Source organism: Chironomus tepperi, unplaced genomic scaffold (genome assembly GCF_022539635.2).
Source record: "Chironomus tepperi strain 1889 unplaced genomic scaffold, CSIRO-AGI_Ctep_v1 contig_356, whole genome shotgun sequence".
Taxonomy (NCBI): domain Eukaryota; kingdom Metazoa; phylum Arthropoda; class Insecta; order Diptera; family Chironomidae; genus Chironomus; species Chironomus tepperi.
In genome coordinates this window covers 669-23,844 of record NW_027226478.1, presented here as the reverse complement: position 1 = coordinate 23,844, position 23,176 = coordinate 669, and the positions used below count along the sequence as shown (strand labels likewise).

At 41.3% G+C, this 23,176-nt stretch overlaps 2 protein-coding genes across 2 annotated transcripts; both read right to left on the bottom strand.

The window, feature by feature from the left end:
• Nucleotides 1–414: 414 nt before the first annotated feature.
• On the bottom strand, nt 415–18,753 carry LOC139094791 (uncharacterized). The gene is made up of 16 exons (XM_070645969.1): nt 18,693–18,753; nt 16,351–17,355; nt 15,967–16,289; nt 15,117–15,190; nt 14,981–15,057; nt 13,965–14,570; nt 10,874–11,851; nt 10,527–10,774; nt 9,927–10,000; nt 9,799–9,872; nt 8,756–9,374; nt 7,926–7,983; nt 5,042–6,478; nt 1,343–1,416; nt 1,208–1,281; nt 415–1,083 (listed from the first exon to the last, which is right to left on the bottom strand). Exons 2-16 carry the CDS (start codon nt 17,336–17,338, stop codon nt 458–460), a joined length of 6,330 nt encoding a protein of 2,109 aa, XP_070502070.1. The 5' UTR covers nt 17,339–17,355; nt 18,693–18,753; the 3' UTR covers nt 415–457.
• Nucleotides 18,754–19,328: 575 nt separating this feature from the next.
• On the bottom strand, nt 19,329–22,931 carry LOC139094796 (coagulation factor X-like). The gene is made up of 5 exons (XM_070645973.1): nt 21,928–22,931; nt 20,795–20,973; nt 20,460–20,524; nt 20,326–20,402; nt 19,329–19,972 (listed from the first exon to the last, which is right to left on the bottom strand). The coding sequence occupies exons 1-5, from the start codon at nt 22,916–22,918 to the stop codon at nt 19,353–19,355; spliced, it is 1,932 nt and encodes a 643-aa protein (XP_070502074.1). The 5' UTR covers nt 22,919–22,931; the 3' UTR covers nt 19,329–19,352.
• Nucleotides 22,932–23,176: the final 245 nt, after the last annotated feature.

The window sequence follows — 23,176 nt, the reverse complement described above, 5'->3', positions numbered from 1 at the left end:
CGAATAAAGACGAATAAAAACGAACTGAGACGAACAAACTCGAATTGAGACGAACAAACCCGAACTGAGACGAACAAACCCGAACTGAGACGAACAAACCCGAATCAAGACGAATAAAAACGAACAAAGACGAACAAAACCGAACTGAGACGAATCTTAGATCCACAGACCTACAGTTGTAAACTGTCCCCTATAATCCATCCTAACCTGCAGGACCACATATTCTGTCTTCTTACCTGCAATTTTTTGATTTAATCCTAGCTTAAAACTATTTTATTTATTTTTTTTAATCAACAACCATCAACAGGAGTACCAAAAGTTGGAGTTCCAAATATAACCGGAAGTGAAGGTAGGTTTGTACTGCAGGCATAGGTATAGGTTAATTAAGTTTAGTGAGGATTAAAATAAACTTCATTTAATGTGTAGATCACAAACTTTATTAAGTAGTTTATTTAGATCAATTAACATTAACATTGTTAACAAAGCCTACAAAGTGGCGCATGTTAGTGAATAAAGCATAAGAATTCACATCACATCCATATTTGTCGCCATAAAGTGAAGATGAAACTACACCACGAAGGAAATGTCTTCCATCACTTACAACAGTCAATCCACCACCGCTATCACCAGTGCATGTACCAGTTCCATTTGCAAATCCACCACAAAATGAGGTATAAGCTTTAATTTCTCTTAAAATTGGAAATGCCTTAAAGCAATCTTCATCGGTTCTGATCGGTGTATTAGCTTTTCTCGGAACATTGTCATGAGTCTTTGAATGCTCACTTTTACCAAATCCAACAACAATTCCGTCCATATATGTCAACAATGCATTTATATCTCTCGTCATGCAAACTGGTTGAATATGATTACTAAACTCAATATCCTCACTCAGAACTAATACAGCAATGTCTGCATTGAACTTCTCTAATGATGGATTCCATTTTTTATGTACCGTAATTGATTGGACACCAACAGTTACTCTGCCAACTTCATTCAATCTGTCAAGATTATGGGCACCTAAGATGACCCACATATCGTCGGGTTTCTTTTCTGGTTGGTCTTTAGCCAGAATACAGTGAGCAGCTGGAATAAAAGAGGATATGTGTTAAAGCAGTGCTGTACAAGCTGTGTTCAGCGAGACATAACCTACACCTAACCTACACCTAACCTACACCTAGTCTACAATACAAAACTAGTAAATCCTTACCAGTCACAACCTTCCTATTTGTCACAAGTGTCCCACCACAAAAATATTGATCATTGTAAATCAGTGCTGCAATCCTAAAATTAAAATATTTAATTGTTAGCAATTTGAAGGTTAAGGTAAACATGATGTAATTACCATGGATGAGTATTAGGTGATATTACATCACTTCCGATCATATTTGGAACTCCAACTTTTGGTACTCCACATGGCTGTTGATTAAAAAAATAATTAATTTAAATAGTTTGGTTCATGTAAGAAGACAGAATATGTGGCCCAGCAGGTTAGGATGGACTGTAGAGGACAGGTTACAACTGTAGCCCTGTGGATCTAAGATTCAGGTAGTGCAGGCAAGTGGTTCTTGGAAGAATCCTTTTTGCAAACAGTGATGGACAATTTGGCTGTTCAAAGCCTAGGATATGACATTGTGGCACACCTGAGACTTGGGGCTACTCAATATTGGATGTTAAGACCGAGAATTCGATGAATTTTAAGGCACACGGGGTGATTTCTTTTGTGATTAGTACGGTATGATCTAGATACACCACTGGTAAAGCATAATGGTACACCAGGTGTATTGTAAAGTGTCTCGGATCAATGGAGTAGCAATGATGCAATATTGACCACGATGTATAGTCCGTACGATTGTACAGCATTGGTGCATCCAGGGTTTTTAAAAATACAATCTGGTGTGATTTGAATTTTGTGAAAATTCACACATTTTACCCTGTGCGCATATGAAACATGTGACCTATGTCTGCACATTCTGTACGACAGAATATGTTTTAACAACCCTGGGTGCATCAATGGTATATTTTACACTAGGTGTACCATTTTACCATTACCAGTACCGTGCTACTACCCGAGATGCCGACCCATGACCCCAAATAATTGTCAAAATCAAGGAAACCCTTCTGTGCCCAGGCACTTCTGTTTAGGGAATTTGGAAGGAATTTGAATCATGAGCCACAAATAACCCTTGTGATGCTCTGAATCTGAATAGCTCATTGATGGACATCCAATAGCCAACATATGATGGATTGTCCATCATTCAAAAATGTTATTTTTATATTCACACCGTTTTCACGTGTGAATGAATTGAATTTGTTCAGATTGGAAAACCAGTTTTTTGGATTTTCGAGCAAAACTAAGCATAATGACAAGTTGCGTTCTATTGGAATAAGTTTGTGCCTGGAATTTCACATCATAATCAAAAAACAGATTTTAAATTGGTTGAGGCATTGCTGAGAAAATCGAAAAATTCGCTTTCTGTAAGCAAGCAAGCATGCAAGCAAGTTAATGTACACGATAACTCAAAAACGAGACATCGTAGAGACTTCTAGTTTTTTGCATTTGATCGGTGTTATTCCAAGGAAGAACTGATTAGATTTTGGGCATGGCAGGAACAGCCGTTGCTTCCGAAAAAGCAAAAAACTTTCGTTTCATACAAAATTTCAAAACCAATGGTTATTACGATTTTTAAAACTTTGAACATTGTACGAAAATTGACTTCTCAAACATTTGCCAAGCGAAGCTTGGCCTATCCGCTGAAGCCTGATTCCTCAAACATTTGCCAAGCGAAGCTTGGCCTACCCGCTGGAGCTTGATTCCTCAAACATTTGCCAAGCGAAGCTTGGCCTACCCGCTGGAGCTTGATTCCTCAAACATTTGCCAAGCGAAGCAGCCTACCCGCTGGAGCTTGATTCCTCAAACATTTGCCAAGCGAAGCAGCCTACCTGGAGCTTGACTCCTCGAACAATTGCCAAGCGAAGCTTGGCCTATCCGCTGGAGCCTGATTCCTCAAACATTTGCCAAGCGAAGCTTGGCCTACCTGCTGGAGCTTGATTCCTCAAACATTTGCCAAGCGAAGCTTGGCCTACCCGCTGGAGCTTGATTCCTCAAACATTTGCCAAGCGAAGCTTTGCCTACCCGCTAGAGCTTGATTCCTCAAACATTTGCCAAGCGAAGCTTGGCCTACCCGCTGGAGCTTGATTCCTCAAACATTTGCCAAGCGAAGCTTGGCCTACCCGCTGGAGCTTGATTCCTCAAACATTTGCCAAGCGAAGCTTGGCCTACCCGCTGGAGCTTGATTCCTCAAACATTTGCCAAGCGAAGCTTGGCCTATCCGCTGGAGCCTGATTCCTCAAACATTTGCCAAGCGAAGCTTGGCCTACCCGCTGGAGCTTGATTCCTCAAACATTTGCCAAGCGAAGCTTGGCCCACCCGCTGGAGCTTGATTCCTCAAACATTTGCCAAGCGAAGCTTGGCCTACCCGCTGGAGCTTGATTCCTCAAACATTTGCCAAGCGAAGCTTGGCCTACCCGCTGGAGCTTGATTCCTCAAGCATTTACCAAGCGAAGCTTGGCCTATCCGCTGGAGCCTGATTCCTCAAACATTTACCAAGCGAAGCTTGGGCTACCCGCTGGAGCTTGATTCCTCAAACATTTGCCAAGCGAAGCTTGGCCTATCCGCTGGAGCCTGATTCCTCAAACATTTACCAAGCGAAGCTTGGGCTACCCGCTGGAGCTTGATCCCTCAAACATTTGCCAAGCGAAGCTTGGCCTACCCGCTGGAGCCTGATTCCTCAAACATTTACCAAGCGAAGCTTGGCCTATCCGCTGGAGCCTGATTCCTCAAACATTTACCAAGCGAAGCTTGGGCTACCCGCTGGAGCTTGATTCCTCAAACATTTGCCAAGCGAAGCTTGGCCTATCCGCTGGAGCCTGATTCCTCAAACATTTACCAAGCGAAGCTTGGCCTACCCGCTGGAGCTTGATTCCTCAAACATTTGCCAAGCGAAGCTTGGCCTACCCGCTGGAGCTTGATTCCTCAAGCATTTGCCAAGCGAAGCTTGGCCTACCCGCTGGAGCTTGATTCCTCAAACATTTGCCAAGCGAAGCTTGGCCTACCCGCTGGAGCTTGATTCCTCAAACATTTGCCAAGCGAAGCTTGGCCTACCCGCTGGAGCTTGATTCCTCAAACATTTGCCAAGCGAAGCTTGGCCTATCAAGGAGCTTGAACATGGAGCCTGATCCCTGAAACATGTGCCAAGCAACGCTTGGCCTACCTGCTGGAGCTTGATTCCTCAAACATTTGCCAAGCGAAGCTTGGCCTACCCGCTGGAGCTTGATTCCTCAAACATTTGCCAAGCGAAGCTTGGCCTACCCGCTGGAGCTTGATTCCTCAAACATTTGCCAAGCGAAGCTTGGCCTACCCGCTGGAGCTTGATTCCTCAAACATTTGCCAAGCGAAGCTTGGCCTACCTGCTGGAGCTTGATTCCTCAAGCATTTACCAAGCGAAGCTTGGCCTATCCGCTGGAGCCTGATTCCTCAAACATTTACCAAGCGAAGCTTGGGCTACCCGCTGGAGCTTGATTCCTCAAACATTTGCCAAGCGAAGCTTGGCCTATCCGCTGGAGCCTGATTCCTCAAACATTTACCAAGCGAAGCTTGGGCTACCCGCTGGAGCTTGATCCCTCAAACATTTGCCAAGCGAAGCTTGGCCTACCCGCTGGAGCCTGATTCCTCAAACATTTACCAAGCGAAGCTTGGCCTATCCGCTGGAGCCTGATTCCTCAAACATTTACCAAGCGAAGCTTGGGCTACCCGCTGGAGCTTGATTCCTCAAACATTTGCCAAGCGAAGCTTGGCCTATCCGCTGGAGCCTGATTCCTCAAACATTTACCAAGCGAAGCTTGGCCTACCCGCTGGAGCTTGATCCCTCAAACATTTGCCAAGCGAAGCTTGGCCTACCCGCGAGACTTTTTATGGAACGGTGTGAATATATCCGCATTGGGTTTCTACCCGATACACTAGTTTCTAAGCATCTTCACTTACCTCATAGACAGCTTGAAGTTTGACAAGATTATCTGATTGTGCTGTCACAGGAATTGAACTAGACATTGGGGATGTATCAGTCTTTTGAGGAATCTGAGTGATGATTGGAACAGCTGGGGTAGGTGCTTGGGTAGGTGCTGCGGTAGGTGTTTGGGTAGGTGCTGGGGTAGGTTCTGGGGTAGGTGCTGGGGTAGGTGCTGGGGTAGGTGCTGGGGTAGGTGCTGGGGTAGGTTCTGGGGTAGGTGCTGGGGTAGGTGCTTGGGTAGGTGCTGGGGTAGGTGCTTGGGTAGGTGCTAGGGTAGGTGCTAGGGTAGGTATTGGGGTAGGTGCTGGGGTAGGTTCTGGGGTAGGTGCTGGGGTAGGTGTTATAGTCGTCGTAGTCTCAGTAGCTGTCGTTGTCAGCTCATCAGTGGTCCCACCTCGATACAGATCATTGTAGCCATCAAAGCATTTTTTCAGCATTTTCTTTAAATCCCTCTTGTGGACAGTTGCCGCCTTACTACAAACATTCTTAGACATTTTCATCCTCTTTATATCACAATTATTGACAAGATCCTCATCGACAGCCACGATCTTGTTCTTAGACAGATTGATGAACTCAAAGTCAGCTTTATTTGGAAATGACTCAGCATGAAGGACTGTCAACTGATTACTTTGAAGCTGTAGTTCCTTTAGATTGTGTAGATTTGTAAAGATTGACATGGGCAGGTCCGTAATTGACATGCTGGCTATGTTAAGCTTTTCTAAATTTTTTAAATTTTTAAATAAATTTGGCATAAGCATTCCGACTTTATTGTCCTCGAGATTAAGTTCCTTAAGTGCTGTTAGGTCCTGAAATATGTCACCGGGTAGGACACTCAGCTTGTTGTATGATAAATCCAATATTTCAAGTTTAGACAGTTCCGACAACAAATTTACCGGCAATTCCTCAATAAAGTTGAATGAAATGTAAAATTTTTGTAATTTTTTGACATTTTTTAGTAAATTATCCGGTATATCCATAATTTTGTTGTTGTAAAATTGTAAAATTTTTAAATTTTGACAATTTTCGAGTGAATTGTCGTCGATGGTCTGAATATGTGCTTTAGGCATGACAATCACTTCCAAATTACTAAATTCATTGCATATTATGTCCGTAAATGTTGTTAAAATTTTATCGGATTTTTTTGAAAATTCAATGATGGACACGTCGCTGTTCTTATTGCCATTGTCATGATAGCCATTAATGTTGTCAATACGATCGGCATTTCCGACTGGTTCCAATGTACACAGGTAGCCAGCCATGGTGTCAATTATGAGATCATTTGTATAGCTGTTTGTAAGGACATAATCACAGTGTGCATCGCTAGCTTCAATATGGAGTTGGAGACATGATGTCAGGCATAGAATTGTGATTAGGTAGCGCCAAGAAGCCATTGATTGGATGGATAGTTGTGTCTGAAATAGTGCAGGATATAGAATGTGGTTAGAGGAATTGTTATTGGTAAGACATTGGAGATTTGGGGAATGTTGGATTAAGGCAGAGTTGGCAACTGGCTGTCATCTATTAGTAGCAATCAGCAGCAATCGACCGCCAGATGACTGCCGTTTACACAGATAACAACATCAACCAATAGCAGGCCAGCTACCATCGACAGAAGTCGTTGACACCTACCACAGATGGGTGTTGCCATTTGGCTGACTTTCGCTGACTGCCGTCATCCAATTGCCAACTCTGGATTAAGAAACGGGTCAAGAACATGAAGTAGAGCAGGTAAAATTGAAGCAAGAGCAGCTCTATGCTACCTTACAAATTTGATTTTTATAAAATGATCCTGAAATCATCACGTTATGCATATTGTAATATACTTGATGTAAAACCGAGTAGAACATATCTGTTAATCGATGTGACTCTTGGTGGACGAAACTGTACCTTTATGTCAGTTTTAGATTAGATAGACCAAAGGATTCCCAATGTCGAGACCGATACCAAGACAACGCGGGCAGTTTTTCCGAAATCCTGAAGTTGCGGGCTAATACCGAAACCGACAACAAGTCAGAGAATCTACCCTGGAAGACCCTGGAATTTTGAAATTTTGTCTAGACCGTGACTTCAGGAAGGCCTGACATCCATGACATAATCACACCAGGGTGTTCTCAGATTTTTGGATCGACTAGCTGACATGTGATATGTGTTTTAAAATTGGACGTTAACCCAGATTGGTACAGTACAATGTCTACGGTAGCACAGTAATAATACTTCATGGTGAACCATTGATCCACCGGTGGTACGGAATTATGCTAATAGTGTACCTATACCGTACTGTACCACCACAGGAAAAACCGGTTCCTGTTAAAAAAATCATCAAGGTAATACCTTTGAGGATATACTAAACTTTGCAATTAAAGTGGTAGCACGACCACTACTGGACCTAATAGCTGATAACTTTACGTGATAGAGAACGCTCTATCATTTAGGTCACTGATGTCAATACACCGATTCATACATAAAAAGTAATACAAAATTTCCCCACCTGACGTGGTCTTTTTCCTCTGGAAGGATGGACAACTTAGGTGACAAATGACCAAAAAAGGTGACAAAATTGATCACCTGAGATGTCCAGTCCGCCGGTTGTCCATTAGGTAAATATCAAGTCAAAGATCACTTGACTCACCTCCATATAGAGGCACAATTAGACCAAAACATCAAATATACTTTAAAAATTGATAATACCTTATCAGGAATTACTCGTGACTCAATTTTGTGTTGAATTTGTTAATAAAAGTTATTATTTGAGACATTTAAAATGTCAATTTGAGGTCAGGTCCGAAAATGTATTATTTTTTGATGCACAAAAGTAATATGTTTACCCCAATATAGGTGAAGCTTTAGCAATAAACTTACCCCGACTTTAGTAATCCGATGATTATTGCAACCAATTTGATCAAAGAGCGAATAAAGACTAAACAAAAAAATTATTTTTTTTATAGTAAGAATATTGGGGAAGAAGATGAAGATTAAGATGAGTGAAAAGTCTGTGAGAATATAAAGATGAGTGAAGAATAAAAATGAGCATCATTTCCCCTCAATTTGACTTTGCTCTTTTCGGTTGGTCTCAGTTCGTTTTTGTTCGTCTTTATTCGGGTTTGTTCGTCTCAGTTCGGGTTTGTTCGCCTTAGTTCGTTTTTATTCGCCTTAGTTCGTTTTTATTCGTCTTAATTCGGGTTTGTTCGTCTCAGTTCGGGTTTGTTTGTCTTAGTTCGGGTTTGTTCGCCTTAGTTCGTTTTTATTCGCCTTAGTTCGTTTTTATTCGTCTTAATTCGGGTTTGTTCGTCTCAGTTCGTTTTTATTCGTCTTTATTCGGGTTTGTTCATCTCAGTTCGGGTTTGTTTGTCTCAGTTCATTTTTATTCGTCTTTATTCGGGTTTGTCCGTCTCAGTTCGTTTTTATTCGTCTTTATTCGGGTTTGTTCGTCTCAGTTCGTTTTTATTAGTCTTTATTCGGGTTTGTTCGTCTCAGTTCGGGTTTGTTCGTCTCAGTTCGTTTTTATTCGTCTTTATTCGGGTTTGTTCGTCTCAGTTCGGGTTTGTTTGTCTCAGTTCGTTTTTATTCGTCTTTATTCGGGTTTGTTCGTCTCAGTTCGGGTTTGTTCGTCTCAGTTCGTTTTTATTCGTCTTAATTCGGTCACCAATTAAACACATATTTACATGCCATTTTATAAAAAATCGATTTTTTATTCAGAATCATTTATAAATGTCAAAAAAAATCGAATATCAGTAAAAATAGAATAAGCATCAACATTGCATCCATATTTCTTAGAATAAAGCGATGCTGACACGACGCCACGAAGAAAATGTCGATCTGCGTTAACCACAGTCAATCCACCGCCACTATCACCTGTACATGCGCCAGTTCCATTAGCAAAACCACCACAAAATGTTTTATAATCAGCAACATTGCCGAGATCCGGAAATTTCTGTAAACAGTCAACAGTTTTTACAATTGGTGTAGTTGCTTTCCTTGGCTCATTTTCATGGGATGCTGACGATTCACTCTTTCCAAATCCAACAATGATTCCATCATTTAATTTTTTTAAATCATTATTTTTTTTTGCCAAACATGCAGGCTGAATATAAGGACTAAATTCGACCTCTTGTGCTAATATCAATACAGCTATGTCCGCATCATATTTTTCTCTTTCTGGTTTCCAATCTGCATGGATATAAATTTTATCGACTCCAGAAATAAATTGTCCAACTTCATGTACTTTGTTGAGTTGCTGAGCTCCCAAAATAACCGTAATATCCTCCGCACGCTTCGTAATCAATTCCTTTCCGTAATAGCAGTGAGCAGCTAAAACGAAATAATTAAGTTGGACTGCACAATGCTGTATCGCATCATGACACATCATGCCATGCTGCACCATGCCATGCCATGCTGCACCATGCCATGCCATGATGCACCGTGTCATGATGATGCACCGTGTCATGATGATGCACCGTGTCATGATGATGCACCGTGTCATGATGATGCACCGTGTCATGATGATGCACCGTGTCATGATGATGCACCGTGTCATGATGATGCACCGTGTCATGATGATGCACCGTGTCATGATGATGCACCGTGTCATGATGATGCACCGTGTCATGATGATGCACCGTGTCATGATGATGCACCGTGTCATGATGATGCACCACGTCATGCAAGGTAAGGCATCCCCGAAGGACACAGAGCCACATATCACCCCATCATCCACCCGACATCCAATACTCACCAGAAACAACCTTTTTGTTAGTCACAAGTGTTCCACCGCAAAAATATTTCTCATCATGAAAGATGGCTGCAATCCTAAGATTAATAATGTAATATTATCTGATCATAGTCAAATGCACAACTTCTTACCATGGATGGGTACCGTGAACAATCACCTCTCCATTAACAACATTAGGTATTCCAACTTTTGATACTCCGCATGGCTGTTGGTTTAAAAATATTTAAGGTTAGACGGAAGTCAAATGATTTGGAAAATTCAGGGGCGCTGCTAGAAGCTTATTGAGTCAGGGGTTGGTGAGGATGCGTTGTTATGTAAGGAATTTGGGTTTTTGGTGGATTTAAGGAGTTTTATTCCAAAAAACCCTAGAAATTAAGGAATATTGGACAGAAAGAGAAGTTCCTCGAGTCAACCAAGGGCAGGAAGGGTCACCGTTTATTCCTGAATATATCCCTGCTTAGTAACATCTCTAATTTGCTAAGCAATCGACTCCAGAGACGTAAATAAGAGATTTTGAAGGTTCAACCTATATCCCATCGACCACCCAAATTACCTGGGCCACTTATGGACAACTTGTTAGCCCTGACCAGTGTTTATGGAAATGTCATGAACCGTATGCCGTGTGCGGTTTCGATCGAGGTTTGCAATCAAGGTGTGGTATCCCCCCACTGACCTGGACCCACACCCAACCCCTGTTGTAATAAATACTGTATTTGTAGTAGTAGGATTACCTCATTGGAAGCTAGAATTCCGGTTTTGGATTGTGCTGTTGTTGGTCTCGCTGTAGTCGTAGTCGTAGTCGTAGTTGGTGTCGTAGTAGTAGTCGTTGTCGTTGGCATTGTTGTGGTTGTGGTCGTAGTTCGCTTGGTAGTTGTAGTCCTAGGCTTCGTCGTGGTTGTCCGCTTCGTCGTAGTTGTTCGCTTCGTTGTTGTAGGCTTCATTGTAGTAGTTGTCGTTGTGGTGGTTGGCTCAGTTTGTACTAAAAAAAGAAGGGAACTCATTAAACAGGGTTGGTTGGACTTGGGGAGTCGGGTGACTCCAATCGAGTCCAGACTCCTCATACTTATATAGAACTTACCGATGTATTCATCAAAGCATGCCTTCAACTTCTTCTTCATGTCCTTTTTCTTAATCAAAGTAGTTCTGTCGCAGACATTTCCAGCCATTTTGAGGTTAGAAATCCCACAATTGTCGATAAAATATTCATCAATGGCATCAATCTTATTCTTGGACAGAACAACTGTGTCGATATTGGCTTGCTGTGGAAATGAGTCAGCATGGATGATGGTCAAGTTGTTGCTCTTTAGTGACAGTTCCTTCAGATTAACAAGTGGACTAAACAGTACAACTGCCAGTTCCGATATTCCATTGTTGTTGAGGTTGAGCTTCTTTAAATTTTCAAGATCTTCAAACAGGACTGGATCTAGTGTGTTTAATTGATTTGCTTCCAGGTTGAGTTCCTCGAGGTTGCGCAGACCTTTGAAGACATTTTCAGACAGACTTTCAATTTTATTGTAGGACAAGTCCAACAACTTTAATTCCTTTAGTCCATTAAGTAGATTTTCAGGCAATGTTGTGATTAAATTGAAGGTTATGTAAAGTTTGAGCAACTTTTTCGTCTCATCCAGCAACATTTCAGGTATTTCCTCAATTTTATTGCTATAAAATTGTAAAATCCTCAAATCCTTACATTGTCTCAGCGAATCAGCCTCAATTGTGGCTATTTCAGTTCCACTCATGTCAATTATCTCAAGTTTCTTAAATCGACTACAAAATGTCCTCGGATATGATGTCAAGTATGTATAAAATTCAGGCAGTACCTTAATAATGTCAACTTGATTGTCATTTTCACCATCTGGATGTCCACCGCCAACATCATTAACACGATCACCTTTTATGTCCAAATCTAATTTACACATGTAGCCGGTAATTTCATCAGTTATCAAGTCACTTTGGTATCTTGATGTATGCTCGAATGTGCAGTATGCTGTTCCCGCAAAAACTGATGATCCGAAGGATATCATGAGGAGGGATAGAAGTAGAAGCTTAGCCATGGCTTAGCTTAAGGTGCGGATGAACCTAAAATTAAGGATAATTGTTAAATTCGGTCGGAACAGAGACGGTCGGAACAGAGACGGTCGGAACAGAGACGGTCGGAACAGGACGGTCGGAACAGACGAGCGGAACAATACGAGCGGAACAGACGGTCGGAACAAGACGGTCGGAACAGGACGGTCGGAACAAGATGGTCGGAACAATACGAGCGGAACAAGACGTTCAGAACAAGACGGTCGGAACAGACGAGCGGAACAGACGAGCGGAACAAGATGGTCGGAACAGACGAGCAGAACAAACGGTCGGAACAAGATGGTCGGAACAGGACGGTCGGAACAGGACGGTCGGAACAGGACGGTCGGAACAGGACGGTCGGAAAAGGACGGTCGGAACAAGACGGTCGGAACAAGACGGTCGGAACAGACGAGTGGAACAGACGGTCGGAACAAGACGGTCGGAACAAGACGGTCGGAACAAGACGGTCGGAACAAGACTGTCGGAACAAGACAGTCGGAACAGGACGGTTGGAACAAGATGGTCGGAACAAGACTGTCGGAACAAGACAGTCGGAACAAGACGGTCGGAACAAGACGTTCGGAACACAGAGGAGGAACAGAGAAGAGAAACAGAGAGAAGGTCATAGGGGAACGACAGGGATGTATCAATGATAAGGAACAAGTTGAAAATGATTCAACAAATGCATGATTCATCCTACATTGGGTTAATACAGCACAAAAGTGTAATACACAATAATTTGAAGACAATTGTAGAACTTGATAATTTTGTACATAATACACAGACGTGAACTGATCACCTTTTTAATGAACTATGAATCATTTACCTTTTTTTTTACTAAATAATAAATCAGGATGATAAGGCAAGACAGTCAAACGATTTCACAACCAATCTATATGAAGAGAAAATTGAGACTAAATTGTGATTGGAATTGACTACAAAAAAAAGACCTCAATTGCTCTGAGAGGAACAAAAGGAACATCAAATTTAAATTTTTGACTCTCTGAGATGGATGTGCACATGTGATTGATGTTTACTATGTGAATTGAGATTGTATAGTGGAAATTAGGCACTGCTATATGTATTGACATTGATAAGGATAGTCTCAGAGTTGGGACATGTGTTCTAATTGAGTATTTTCCTTGGACTGGACATCATACAGATCTATAGGGATGTTCGGAAATTTCGTGATGCTTTTTAGACCTTCACCATAACCCCAGGGGACGGTTGCTTAACCCTACCTTAGATACCATACAACACACAGGTACGAAGAACTATCCTAGCGTGAACACTACCCAGTACTTTTGTCCCAGCCTTGAGCTACTCCACCTCATCGTAGATATATTAGGCTGCTTTATCCCACCTAGCCTACCCTAGATAGCATAGAGCTAAGGTAGGGGTATTGTAAGTTTACCTAGAATGAGGTAGCCTACCTCAGGGTAGGGTACGGAAAAACAGCGTAAGGAAGGTCAGGATAAGGTAGGTTAGAGTAGGGTTGGTCAAAGAAGATTGATCAGGGTACGGTAGGTCAAGGTAGAGTAGGTCAGTATAGGATACATCAAGGTAGGGTACATCAAGGTAGGGTAGATCAGGGTAGGGTAGGACAGGGTTGGACAGGATAGGATAGGGTAGAGTCGGACAGGGGAGGTCAGAGTAGAGTAGGGTTGGGCAGATCAGAGTAAAGAAGATTGAATATAGTAGGTCAGAATAGGGTAGGAAGGTTGATTTGGGTAGGGTAGGGTATATCAGTGAAGGGCGTGTCAGGGTAGTGTGGGATAGGGTAGCGTAGGTCAGGGTAGGTCAAAGTAAGTTAGGGTAGGGCAGAACAGGGTAAAGTAGGTCAGGGTAGGGTGGGTCAGATCAGGATAGTATACGTTAAGGTAGGGTAAGTAAGAGTAGAGTAAGACAGGGTTCAGTAGGTCAGGGTAGGTTGATCTGGGTAGAGTAGGGTATGTCAGGGTAGGGTGGGTCAGGATAAGGTAAGGTATGTCAAGGGTATAGTATGTCAGGGTAGGGTAAGTAGGTAAGGGTAAGGTAAATTTGTAAGTAATAACTCGGCCAAGTCTGGAATTTCAACATGATTTTATTTTAAGATTTTCTGATCAAATCATAATAGAATCGCATATCAGTAAAAATAGCATAAGATTGAACATCACATCCGTATTCGGTTCCTTGAAGTGATGCAGACACAATTCCTCTCAAATAATGAACATCATCATCTATGATTGTCAATCCACCGCCACTATCACCCGTGCATGAGCCAGTACCATTGGCAAAACCACCACAAAATGTCCTGTGACTTGCGATAATCATAAGTTTTGGAAATTCGTTGTAGCAGTCATCAGAACTATGGATGGGCGTGTTGGCCTTTATTGGAACATTTGAATGTTGATCGGATTTTTCAGTCCGTCCGAATCCAACGACTTCACCAAATTTGAATCTTTTTAATTTCCCTACTCTTCTGGGTATGCAAACTGGTTGAATCCATGAGCCAAATTTAACTTCTTCATTCAGTTTTAAAATTGCGAAGTCAGCGTCGAATTTGTTTAAATTTGGGTTCCAGTGTGGATGTACTTGTATGTCAGACACTAAATGAACCTTTCTTCCTACCTCAAGTTCATTGTCAAGGTGATGAGCTCCAAGCACAACTGTGAAATCTCCTGGTGTCTTTACGTTTGAACCTTTTCCGTGAACACAGTGCGCAGCTAAAATCAATTGAAATTTGAAATTTTAACGGTTTTTTAAAATTTGAAATTTTATCGTCTTTTTAAAATTTGAAATTTTAACGATTATTAAAAATTTGAAATTTTAACGGCTTTTTAAAATTTAAAATTATAACGATTTTTTGATATTTGAAATTTTTAACGGTTTTTTTGAATTTAAAATTTTAACGGTTTTTTAAAATTTGAAATTTTAACGGCTTTTTAAAATTTAAAATTATAACGATTTTTTGATATTTGAAATTTTTAACGGTTTTTTGGAATTTTTGAAATTTTTTACGGTTTTTTGAAATTTTTTTGAAGTTTTTAACGGTTTTTTTGAATTTGAAATTTTAACGGTTTTTTAAAATTTGAAATTTTAACGGCTTTTTAAAATTTAAAATTCAAGTACGAACCAGTAACAACCATTCTTTTGGATACAAGAGTTCCGCCACAGAAATATGTACCACTTTTGTCAATCAAAGCTGCAATCCTAAAATCCACAAAAAAAATATTGTTTGTTATTTAAGTATCGAACTTCTATCCACTTACCACGGATAAGTGCCTTTCTCAACGTCAGTTCCTCCAATTATATTTTGCACTGCAACTCTTGCAATTCCGCATCCCTAAAAGTCAATGAATAAGTTAGAATTTAAGGTTTTGTTGATATTAGGCAGACTGGAAGGGGGTAAAAGGTAGGAGATCGGATTAGGAGGTCGGAGTAGGAGGTCGGATTAGGAGGTCGGATTAGGAAGTCGGATTAGGAAGTCGAATAAAGAGTTTGGATTAGATGATCGGTTTAGGAGGTCGGAGTAGGAGGTCGGATTAGGAAGTCGGAGTAGGAGGTCGGATTAGGAAGTCGAATAAAGAGTTTGGATTAGATGGTCGGAGTAAGGGGTCGGATTAGGAGGTCGGATTAGGAGGTCGGAGTAGGAGGTCGGTTTAGGAGGTCGGAGTAGGAGGTCGGACTATGAGGTCGGAGTAGGAGGTCGGACTATGAGGTCGGATTAGAAGGTCGGAGTAGGAGGTCGGAGTAGGAGGTCGGAGTAGGAGGTCGGAGTAGGAGGTCGGATTAAAAGGTCGGATTAGGAGGTCGGATTAGGAGGTCGGATTAGGAGGTCGAATTATGAGGTCGGAGTAGGAGGTTGGATTAGGAGGTCGGATTAGGAGGTCGGATTAGGAGGTCGGATTAGGAGGTCGGATTAGGAGGTCGGATTAGGAGGTCGGATTAGGAGGTCGGAGTAGGAGGTCGGATTAGGAGGTCGGATTAGGAAGTCGGAGTAAGAGGTCGGATTTGGAGGTCGGATTAGAAGGTAGGAGTAGGAGGTCGGATTAGGAGGTCGGATTAAGAGGTCGGATTAGGAGGTCGGAGTAGGAAATAGATCCAAAGTATCAACATTACCTCAATCCAAGGCTCAAGTAATTGTGTATTGGTGTTTGATTCATAAGATGTGTTTTCTGTAGTAGTCGCTATCCTTTTTGTCGTTGTACGTCTTCTTGTTGACCATGTTGTGGATCTTGTTGTGGATCTTGTTGTGGATCTTGTTGTGGATCTTGTTGTGGATCTTGTTGTAGACCTAGTAGTAGACCTAGTAGTGGGCATCGTAGTAGGCATCGTAGTGGACCTTGTTGTTGTTATGGTTGTAGTGGACGTTGTTGTGGTTGGTTTAGGCTTAGTGGTCGTAGTGGTGGATTCCGTTGTAGTTTCGGGACTTGATCCTTCAGCTGTAATGGAATGAATAAATTATATCAAATTTTAGAACTGTTGATTGCTGGCTACACTTACCAGCATTTCTGTAATTTTCGTAGCAAATATTCAACTTTTTCGGCATGTCCTTCTTCTTAATCGAACTTGTCTTGTCGCAGACATTTCCAGCCATTTTGAGGTTAGAAATCCCACAATTGTCAATAAAATATTCATCAATTGCGTCAATCTTATTCTTGGACAGGACAACTGTGTCGATATTGGCTTGCTGTGGAAATGAATCAGCATGGATGATGGTCAGGTTGTTGCTCTTTAGTGACAGTTCCTTCAGATTAACAAGTGGACTAAACAGTCCAACTGCCAACTCCGAAATCTTATTGCTGTTCAGGTTGAGCTTTGCTAACTTGGTCAGTCCAGAGAACAGGTTTGGTTCCAAATCGATGAGTTCATTGGCGGCCAGGTTGAGTTCCTCGAGGCTGTTCAGACCATTGAAGACATTTTCAGGCAGACTTTCAATTTTATTGTAGGACAAGTCCAACAACTTCAATTCCTTTAGTCCATTTAGTAGATTTTCAGGCAATGTTGTGATTAAATTGAAGGTTATGTAAAGTTTCAGCAACTTTTTTGTCTCATCCAGCAACTTTTCAGGTATTTCCTCAATTTTATTGCTATAAAATTGTAAAATTCTCAAATCCTTACATTGTCTCAGCGAATCAGCCTCAATTGTGGCTATTTCAGTTCCACTCATGTCAATTATCTCAAGTTTCTTAAATCGACTACAAAATGTCCTCGGATATGATGTCAAGTATGTATAAAATTCAGGCAGTACCTTAATTATGTCAACTTGATTATCATTTTCACCATCTGGATGTCCACCACCAACATCATTAACACGATCACCTTTGACGTCCAAATCTAATTTACACATGTAGCCGGTAATTTCATCAGTTATCAAGTCACTTTGGTATCTTGATGTATGCTCGAATGTGCAGTATGCTGTTCCCGCCAAAACTGATGTGTCGTGGATAGACATCATGTATAGAAGCAGGAATGTGAATTTTAGTCGCATTTTTTGTGTTGTGATTACTAAAAAAATAAATAAAAACATGTGATTAATATGGGAATTCCCAATTTTGTGAGACTGAGGATGCTGATATGGCTTAATATTAATGACATTTGAACTGAGTTGGTGTGTATGGAAGTGGAGAGATTGAGAGGATTTTTGAGATTCTGTTGTATTTGTCAATTAATGTTGGTTTGATGAACTCTAAGAATTTGAGTAATTTGAAGCTTTACCCTTTTTGTTCCCTTTTTTACCTCCTCCTCCTCCCTCATGCCTCCTTCTACCCCTCTCTCACCTGTCTACCCCTCTTCCTCTCTCAATTCCCCTCTGTTCCCCTTTGTTCCTCTCTGTTCCTCCTTTATTTCCCCTCATTCCCCCTCATTACCCCTCATTCGCCCTCATTACCCCTTATTATCTCTTATTCCCCCTCATTACCCCTTATTACCCCTTATTCCCCCTCATTACCCCTTATTACCTCTTATTCCCCCTCATTACCCCTCATTCTCTCTTATTCTCTCTTATTTCCCCTTATCCCCACTCTTCCTCTCTCTCTCTCTCTCTCTCGCTCTCCTTCCTTACCCCTTCATCCTCATCCTCTTCCTCTCTCCCTCTCTCTCTCTCCCCCCTCCTGTCCCTTCTCTTCCCCTTGTCCTCTCTCTCTTTCCTGAATACTCAAATTAAGACACTCAAAACAACAGATAACTTGATTCAAAATATTCCAAAATAATGACAAAGACTCTCTCATTATTCCAGTGCTGTTCAAACTGTATGTCACGGCACACTAGACTCACGATAGAGTAACGACAGATCTCTTGCAGTCGTACTCAAATGGAATCAAACTCCAGGGAAGTCTGACTCAAAAAAAGTCGGTCCTACCAACCAGGGTTGTTAAAACATATTCTGTTTTATAGAATGTGTACATGTATGTGTGCACAGGGAAAAATGTGTGGATGTGTGGATAAATGTGAAAATTCACACATTTTCCACACATTTTTCGATGTGACACATTTTCAAAACACACCAGATTCTGTTTTTAACAACCCTGCGTACCAACTCTGGCATGCGGTTAAAATTGTTTGGATCCAAAATGCCATGATCGGCTTCGATCGTGACTTAACCACCAAGATGTACTCTGACGTAACATTGTTGTTGTTCAGTGGTGGACAACCTTTAATTTTTTGTGGCATATCTTGGGTTGTTTAGACTTAATTGAAGCTGCATTTTGCATTTCCAACAGTTTTGGCAACGCATTAGAGCGTCCCATGACACACAGGTTGAACAGCCCTGTTCTAGATCGATAATCAGCCCAACATCCTTTAGAAACACACCAAACAATCCCCACACAATCTCAATTACCTACCTTAATCCTCAATCCAAAACATATACACAATAGTGTCGACTGTTCAGATTCAAATCAAAACTGAGACTGAGAACAACAAATGACTTGATTAATTCTCAATTAAAATTGAGTCAAGTAAATAAGAGAAGATGGAGTAAGTAAGGGGTACATGACAAACATTCCTACACATGTAATTCCCCTACACTATGTATGGCGTCATCTATTTTGCTCATTGTAGACACAAATCATAAAGTAAGACAGTGTTGGACAACCTGTGTGCCGCGGCACATAAACCGTATGCTGTGTGCTGTTTCAGTAGAGCTTTAAGGAGGAAAAAAGGCACATGGGGTAACAAGACGCATGGGGTATAAAGACAAATGGGGGTAAAAAGGACCAAGGGGTAAAAAGGCATATGGGGCAAAAAGGCACATGGGGTAAAAAGACACATGGGGTAAAAAGACACATTGGGTATAAAGGCACATGGCGGTAAAAAGACACATGGGGTAAAAAGGCACATGGGGTAAAAAGTGACATGGGGTAAAAAAGCACATGGGGTAAAAATGCGCATAGGGTAAAAAGGCACATGGGGTAAAGGACGCATGGGGTAAAAAGGGCGCCTGGGGTAAAAACACACATGGGGCGAAAAGATAAATGGGGTAAAAAGGTGAACAGTATAAAAATTTATTGAATTCCTTTCAAATAAGTAATAAAATTCTTTACATCAGTATAAATAGCATAAGATTGAACATCACATCCGTAGTCGGTTCCATGTATTGATGCAGACACAATTCCTCTCAAATAATGAACATTATCCTGTACGACAGTCAATCCACCGCCATTATCACCCGTGCATGCACCAGTACCATCAGCATATCCACCACAAAATGTCCTGTGACTTGCGATATTCTTCAGGGATGGAAATTCATTGTAGCAGTCACCACGATCTCGGATTGGTATGCTCACTTTTGTAGGAACATTTGAATGTCGACCTGACTTTTCAGTCCGTCCAAATCCAACGACGACGCCGTCATGGAAGTTCTTAAGGGGTGCCATAATTTTGGCAATGCAGACCGGCTGGATCCAGTCACTAAAGGCAACATCTACACTTAGCTTCAGTACGGCAATGTCTGCATCAAGATCTTCTTCTTGTGGATTAAATTGATTATGGATATCAATGCTCAAGACTGCGTATGACTTTCTTCCAGTTTCGTTTGGATTGTCGAGCTTGTGAACACCAAGGTGAACTGACAGGTCCGATGCCTTCTTTTCAGGTTGGTGTTTGCTACGGATACAGTGTGCAGCTGGAAAGAGGATATACATTTTTAACGGTTTTGTAAAATTCAAATTTTAACGGTTTTCTGAAATTCAAATTTTAACGGTTTTTCAAAATTCAAATTTTAACGGTTTTCAAAAATTTAAATTTAAATGGATTTTGTAAAATTCAAATTTTAATCATTTTTGAAAATTCAAATACTAACGGTTTTTTGAAATTCAAATATTAACGGTTTTTGTAAATTCAAATTTTAACGTATTTTGTAAATTCAAATGTTAACGGTTTTTTTAAAATTCAAATTTTAACGGTTTTTATAAATTCAATTTTTAACGGTTTTTTAAAATTCAAATTTTAACGGATTTTGTAAATTCAAATTCTTACCAGTCACAACCAATCTTTTTGTATACAGAGTTCCACCACAGAAATATCCTTCAGTTTTATGAACTATTGCTGCAATCCTAAAAAATTTCAGAATTTAATTTTAATAAGAATTCAAAAAAATTCCGTTAGTTTACCATGGATTAGCCACCTCAGTTCCTTCAGCAGCATGTTGACCAGCAACTTTAGCAACTCCACATGGCTAAAAATTAGTAATAATCATCAGACATGCTGTTTTTGGCTTAACCTCAAAATATTGTCTAAATCAGTGCTGCGCAAACTGTATGCTATGAAACACTATTGCCATCGACAGTGGTGGACAACCTGTGGGTCTTCAAAACTGTTGGTAACACCATGAACCGTACGCCGCATGCGGTTTCAGTAGAGGCTTACCTCCAAGTCTTATGAGCAACAGGTTGTCCACCACTGACTGAACAAACAAGCTCAGACAACACTCATTCTAAATCCTTACCTGATATAAAGGCTCAAGTTTTTGCTTCTTTGTGTTACTTTTAGTTGGTGTTGGGGGTTTCATAGTGGTGGTCGTCGTTGTAGACTGTGTTGTGGTTGGTCGTGGTCTTAATCCCCTTTGTGTTGTTGCTTTTGTTGGAGGTCGTGTTGGTTTGGGAGTTATTGGATGATCGCCACCGTCTGGAATAGTTGTAAAATTACAAGCTTGAGATTATTGTTGAGTAGATTCCAAAAGGGATGGGGGAGGTTGGATTGTGGGTTTGGGAGACTGGTGTCTTTTGGGTTGATCTAAGGGATTGGGGTTAAAAGCTTTGCTGGGGGTTCATTTGAGTAGATAGATTTAAAAGATAGGGGTATGCGCTGGGTTGGGGTGTTCTGTTGAAAAGATCTACAAGGTGGGAGTTCGGGTTGGGTAAGGGGGTCATGTTGAGTAGATTCCAAGAAGTGCGAGTTGGCGTCTGAGTTAGGAGTCCTGGTCTGAGTAGATCATGGAGTATGAAGAAGATGAGTTGGGTTGGGATGGTCCAGTTAAGTAGATCTACAGGGTGGAAGTAGGCACTTGTTTTGGGGATCTTTTTGAGTAAATGTAAAGGGTTGGGGTCTATGTTGGGGTCTAGGTAAAGATCTGTGTTGGAATCTGGGTTGGTGTTTAGGTTGGGGTCTAAGTTGGGATCTGGGTTAGGGTTTGGGTTAGGGTTTGGGCTGGGGTGTATGTTGGAGTCTGGGTTGGGGTTTGGGTTAGGGTCCAAGTTGGGGTCTGGGTTGGAATCTAGTTTGGAGTCCAAGTTGGGGTTTGGGTTGGGTTTTAGGTTGGGGTTTAGATTGGGGTCTAAGTTGGGGTCTGGGTTGGGGTTGGGGTTTGGGTCGGGGTTTTGGTTGGGGTTTGGGTTTGGGTTTGGGTTTGGGTTTGGGTTTGGGTTTGGGTTGGGGTTTGGGTTTTGGTCGGGGTCTGGGATCTGGGTTGGGGTCCAAGTTGGGGTCTTGGTTATGGTCTAAGTTGGAGTCTGGGTTGGAATCTGGGTTGGGGTTGGGGTAAGGTTTGGGTTTAAGGTTCAACAGCCTCTCCTTTCCCCGGGGTGAATCCGACCTACATCCTTATACACTTGCCTACCCCCTAATGCTCAATGTACTTACTCTGTTCAATATAATTTCTAAAGCACCGTGTCAACTTCTTCTTCATGTCCTTTTTCTTAATTAAACTGGTTTTGTCACAGACATTTCCGCTCATTTTGAGAGTCGAAATCCCACAATTGTCAACAAACAATTCCTCAATTGCATCAATCTTGTTCCTGGTCAAGTCAACAGTATCGAAATTAGTCTGATTTGGAAATGAGTCAGCATGGATGACACTGAGCTGATTACTTTTTAGCAATAGAGTTTTGAGTCCTGTCAAGCCACTAAAGATGGTCGATGTTAGTTCCAATAGTCCATTTCCATTCATATTCAGCACTTCCAGGAACTCCAATTTATCAAAAAGTCCAATTTCGATGTCCGTAAGGCTATTGCCTTCTAGGTTAAGTTCCTTAAGATTATCAAGTCCATCAAAGATGCCACTTGGTAGATGATTAATCATATTGTATGACAGGTCCAACAGCTTTAGTTCCACAAGATCCGTAAACAGCCCTTCCGGCAGGCTTTTCAGGTTCGAGTTAAAAGTTATGAAAATTTTTAGCAATTTTTTAGTCTCAGCAAATAAATTGGCTGGAACTTGCTCGAATTTATTCATGTAGAACTGGATAATCCTCAGATCCTTACAATTGTCAAGTGCGTCTTCCTCAATTTTGGATATTTCAGCACGACACATGTCAATTATCTCAAGATTCTTGAATCGACTGCAGAATGTGCTCGGGAATGTCGTTAAGTAGCTGTAAAATTCAGGCCGTACCTTAATAATGTCCACAAGTGTGTCACGTTCACCTTCGAGATGTCCACCGCCAACATCATTAACACGATCACCTTTGACGTCCAAATCTAATTTACACATGTAGCCGGTAATTTCATCAGTTATTAAGTCACTTTGGTATCTTGATGTGTGCTCGAATGAGCAGTATGATGTTCCTGCTATGACTGATGTGGGGATGGTAGTGATGTATAGAAGGAGGATGGTAAGGATGGCGCTGTTCATTTTGTGGAACTTATTGAGTCTAAAAATGGAAGGAATATTGAGTTAAGAATCATAAAATATCCTCAAGGACATTGGGTAGATTCAGCAAAACCAAGTCTCAATTTAGAGCAGTTGTGGGCAACCTGTGTGACACGGTACTAAAACTAGTCAAGGGCTAATGGTACATCGAAGCTTAAAAAAGATTGCCAACCACTGGAGACAATCTAAAGCAGTGGTGAGCAACCTGTGTGCCACGACATACTAGTATGCAATGGACCG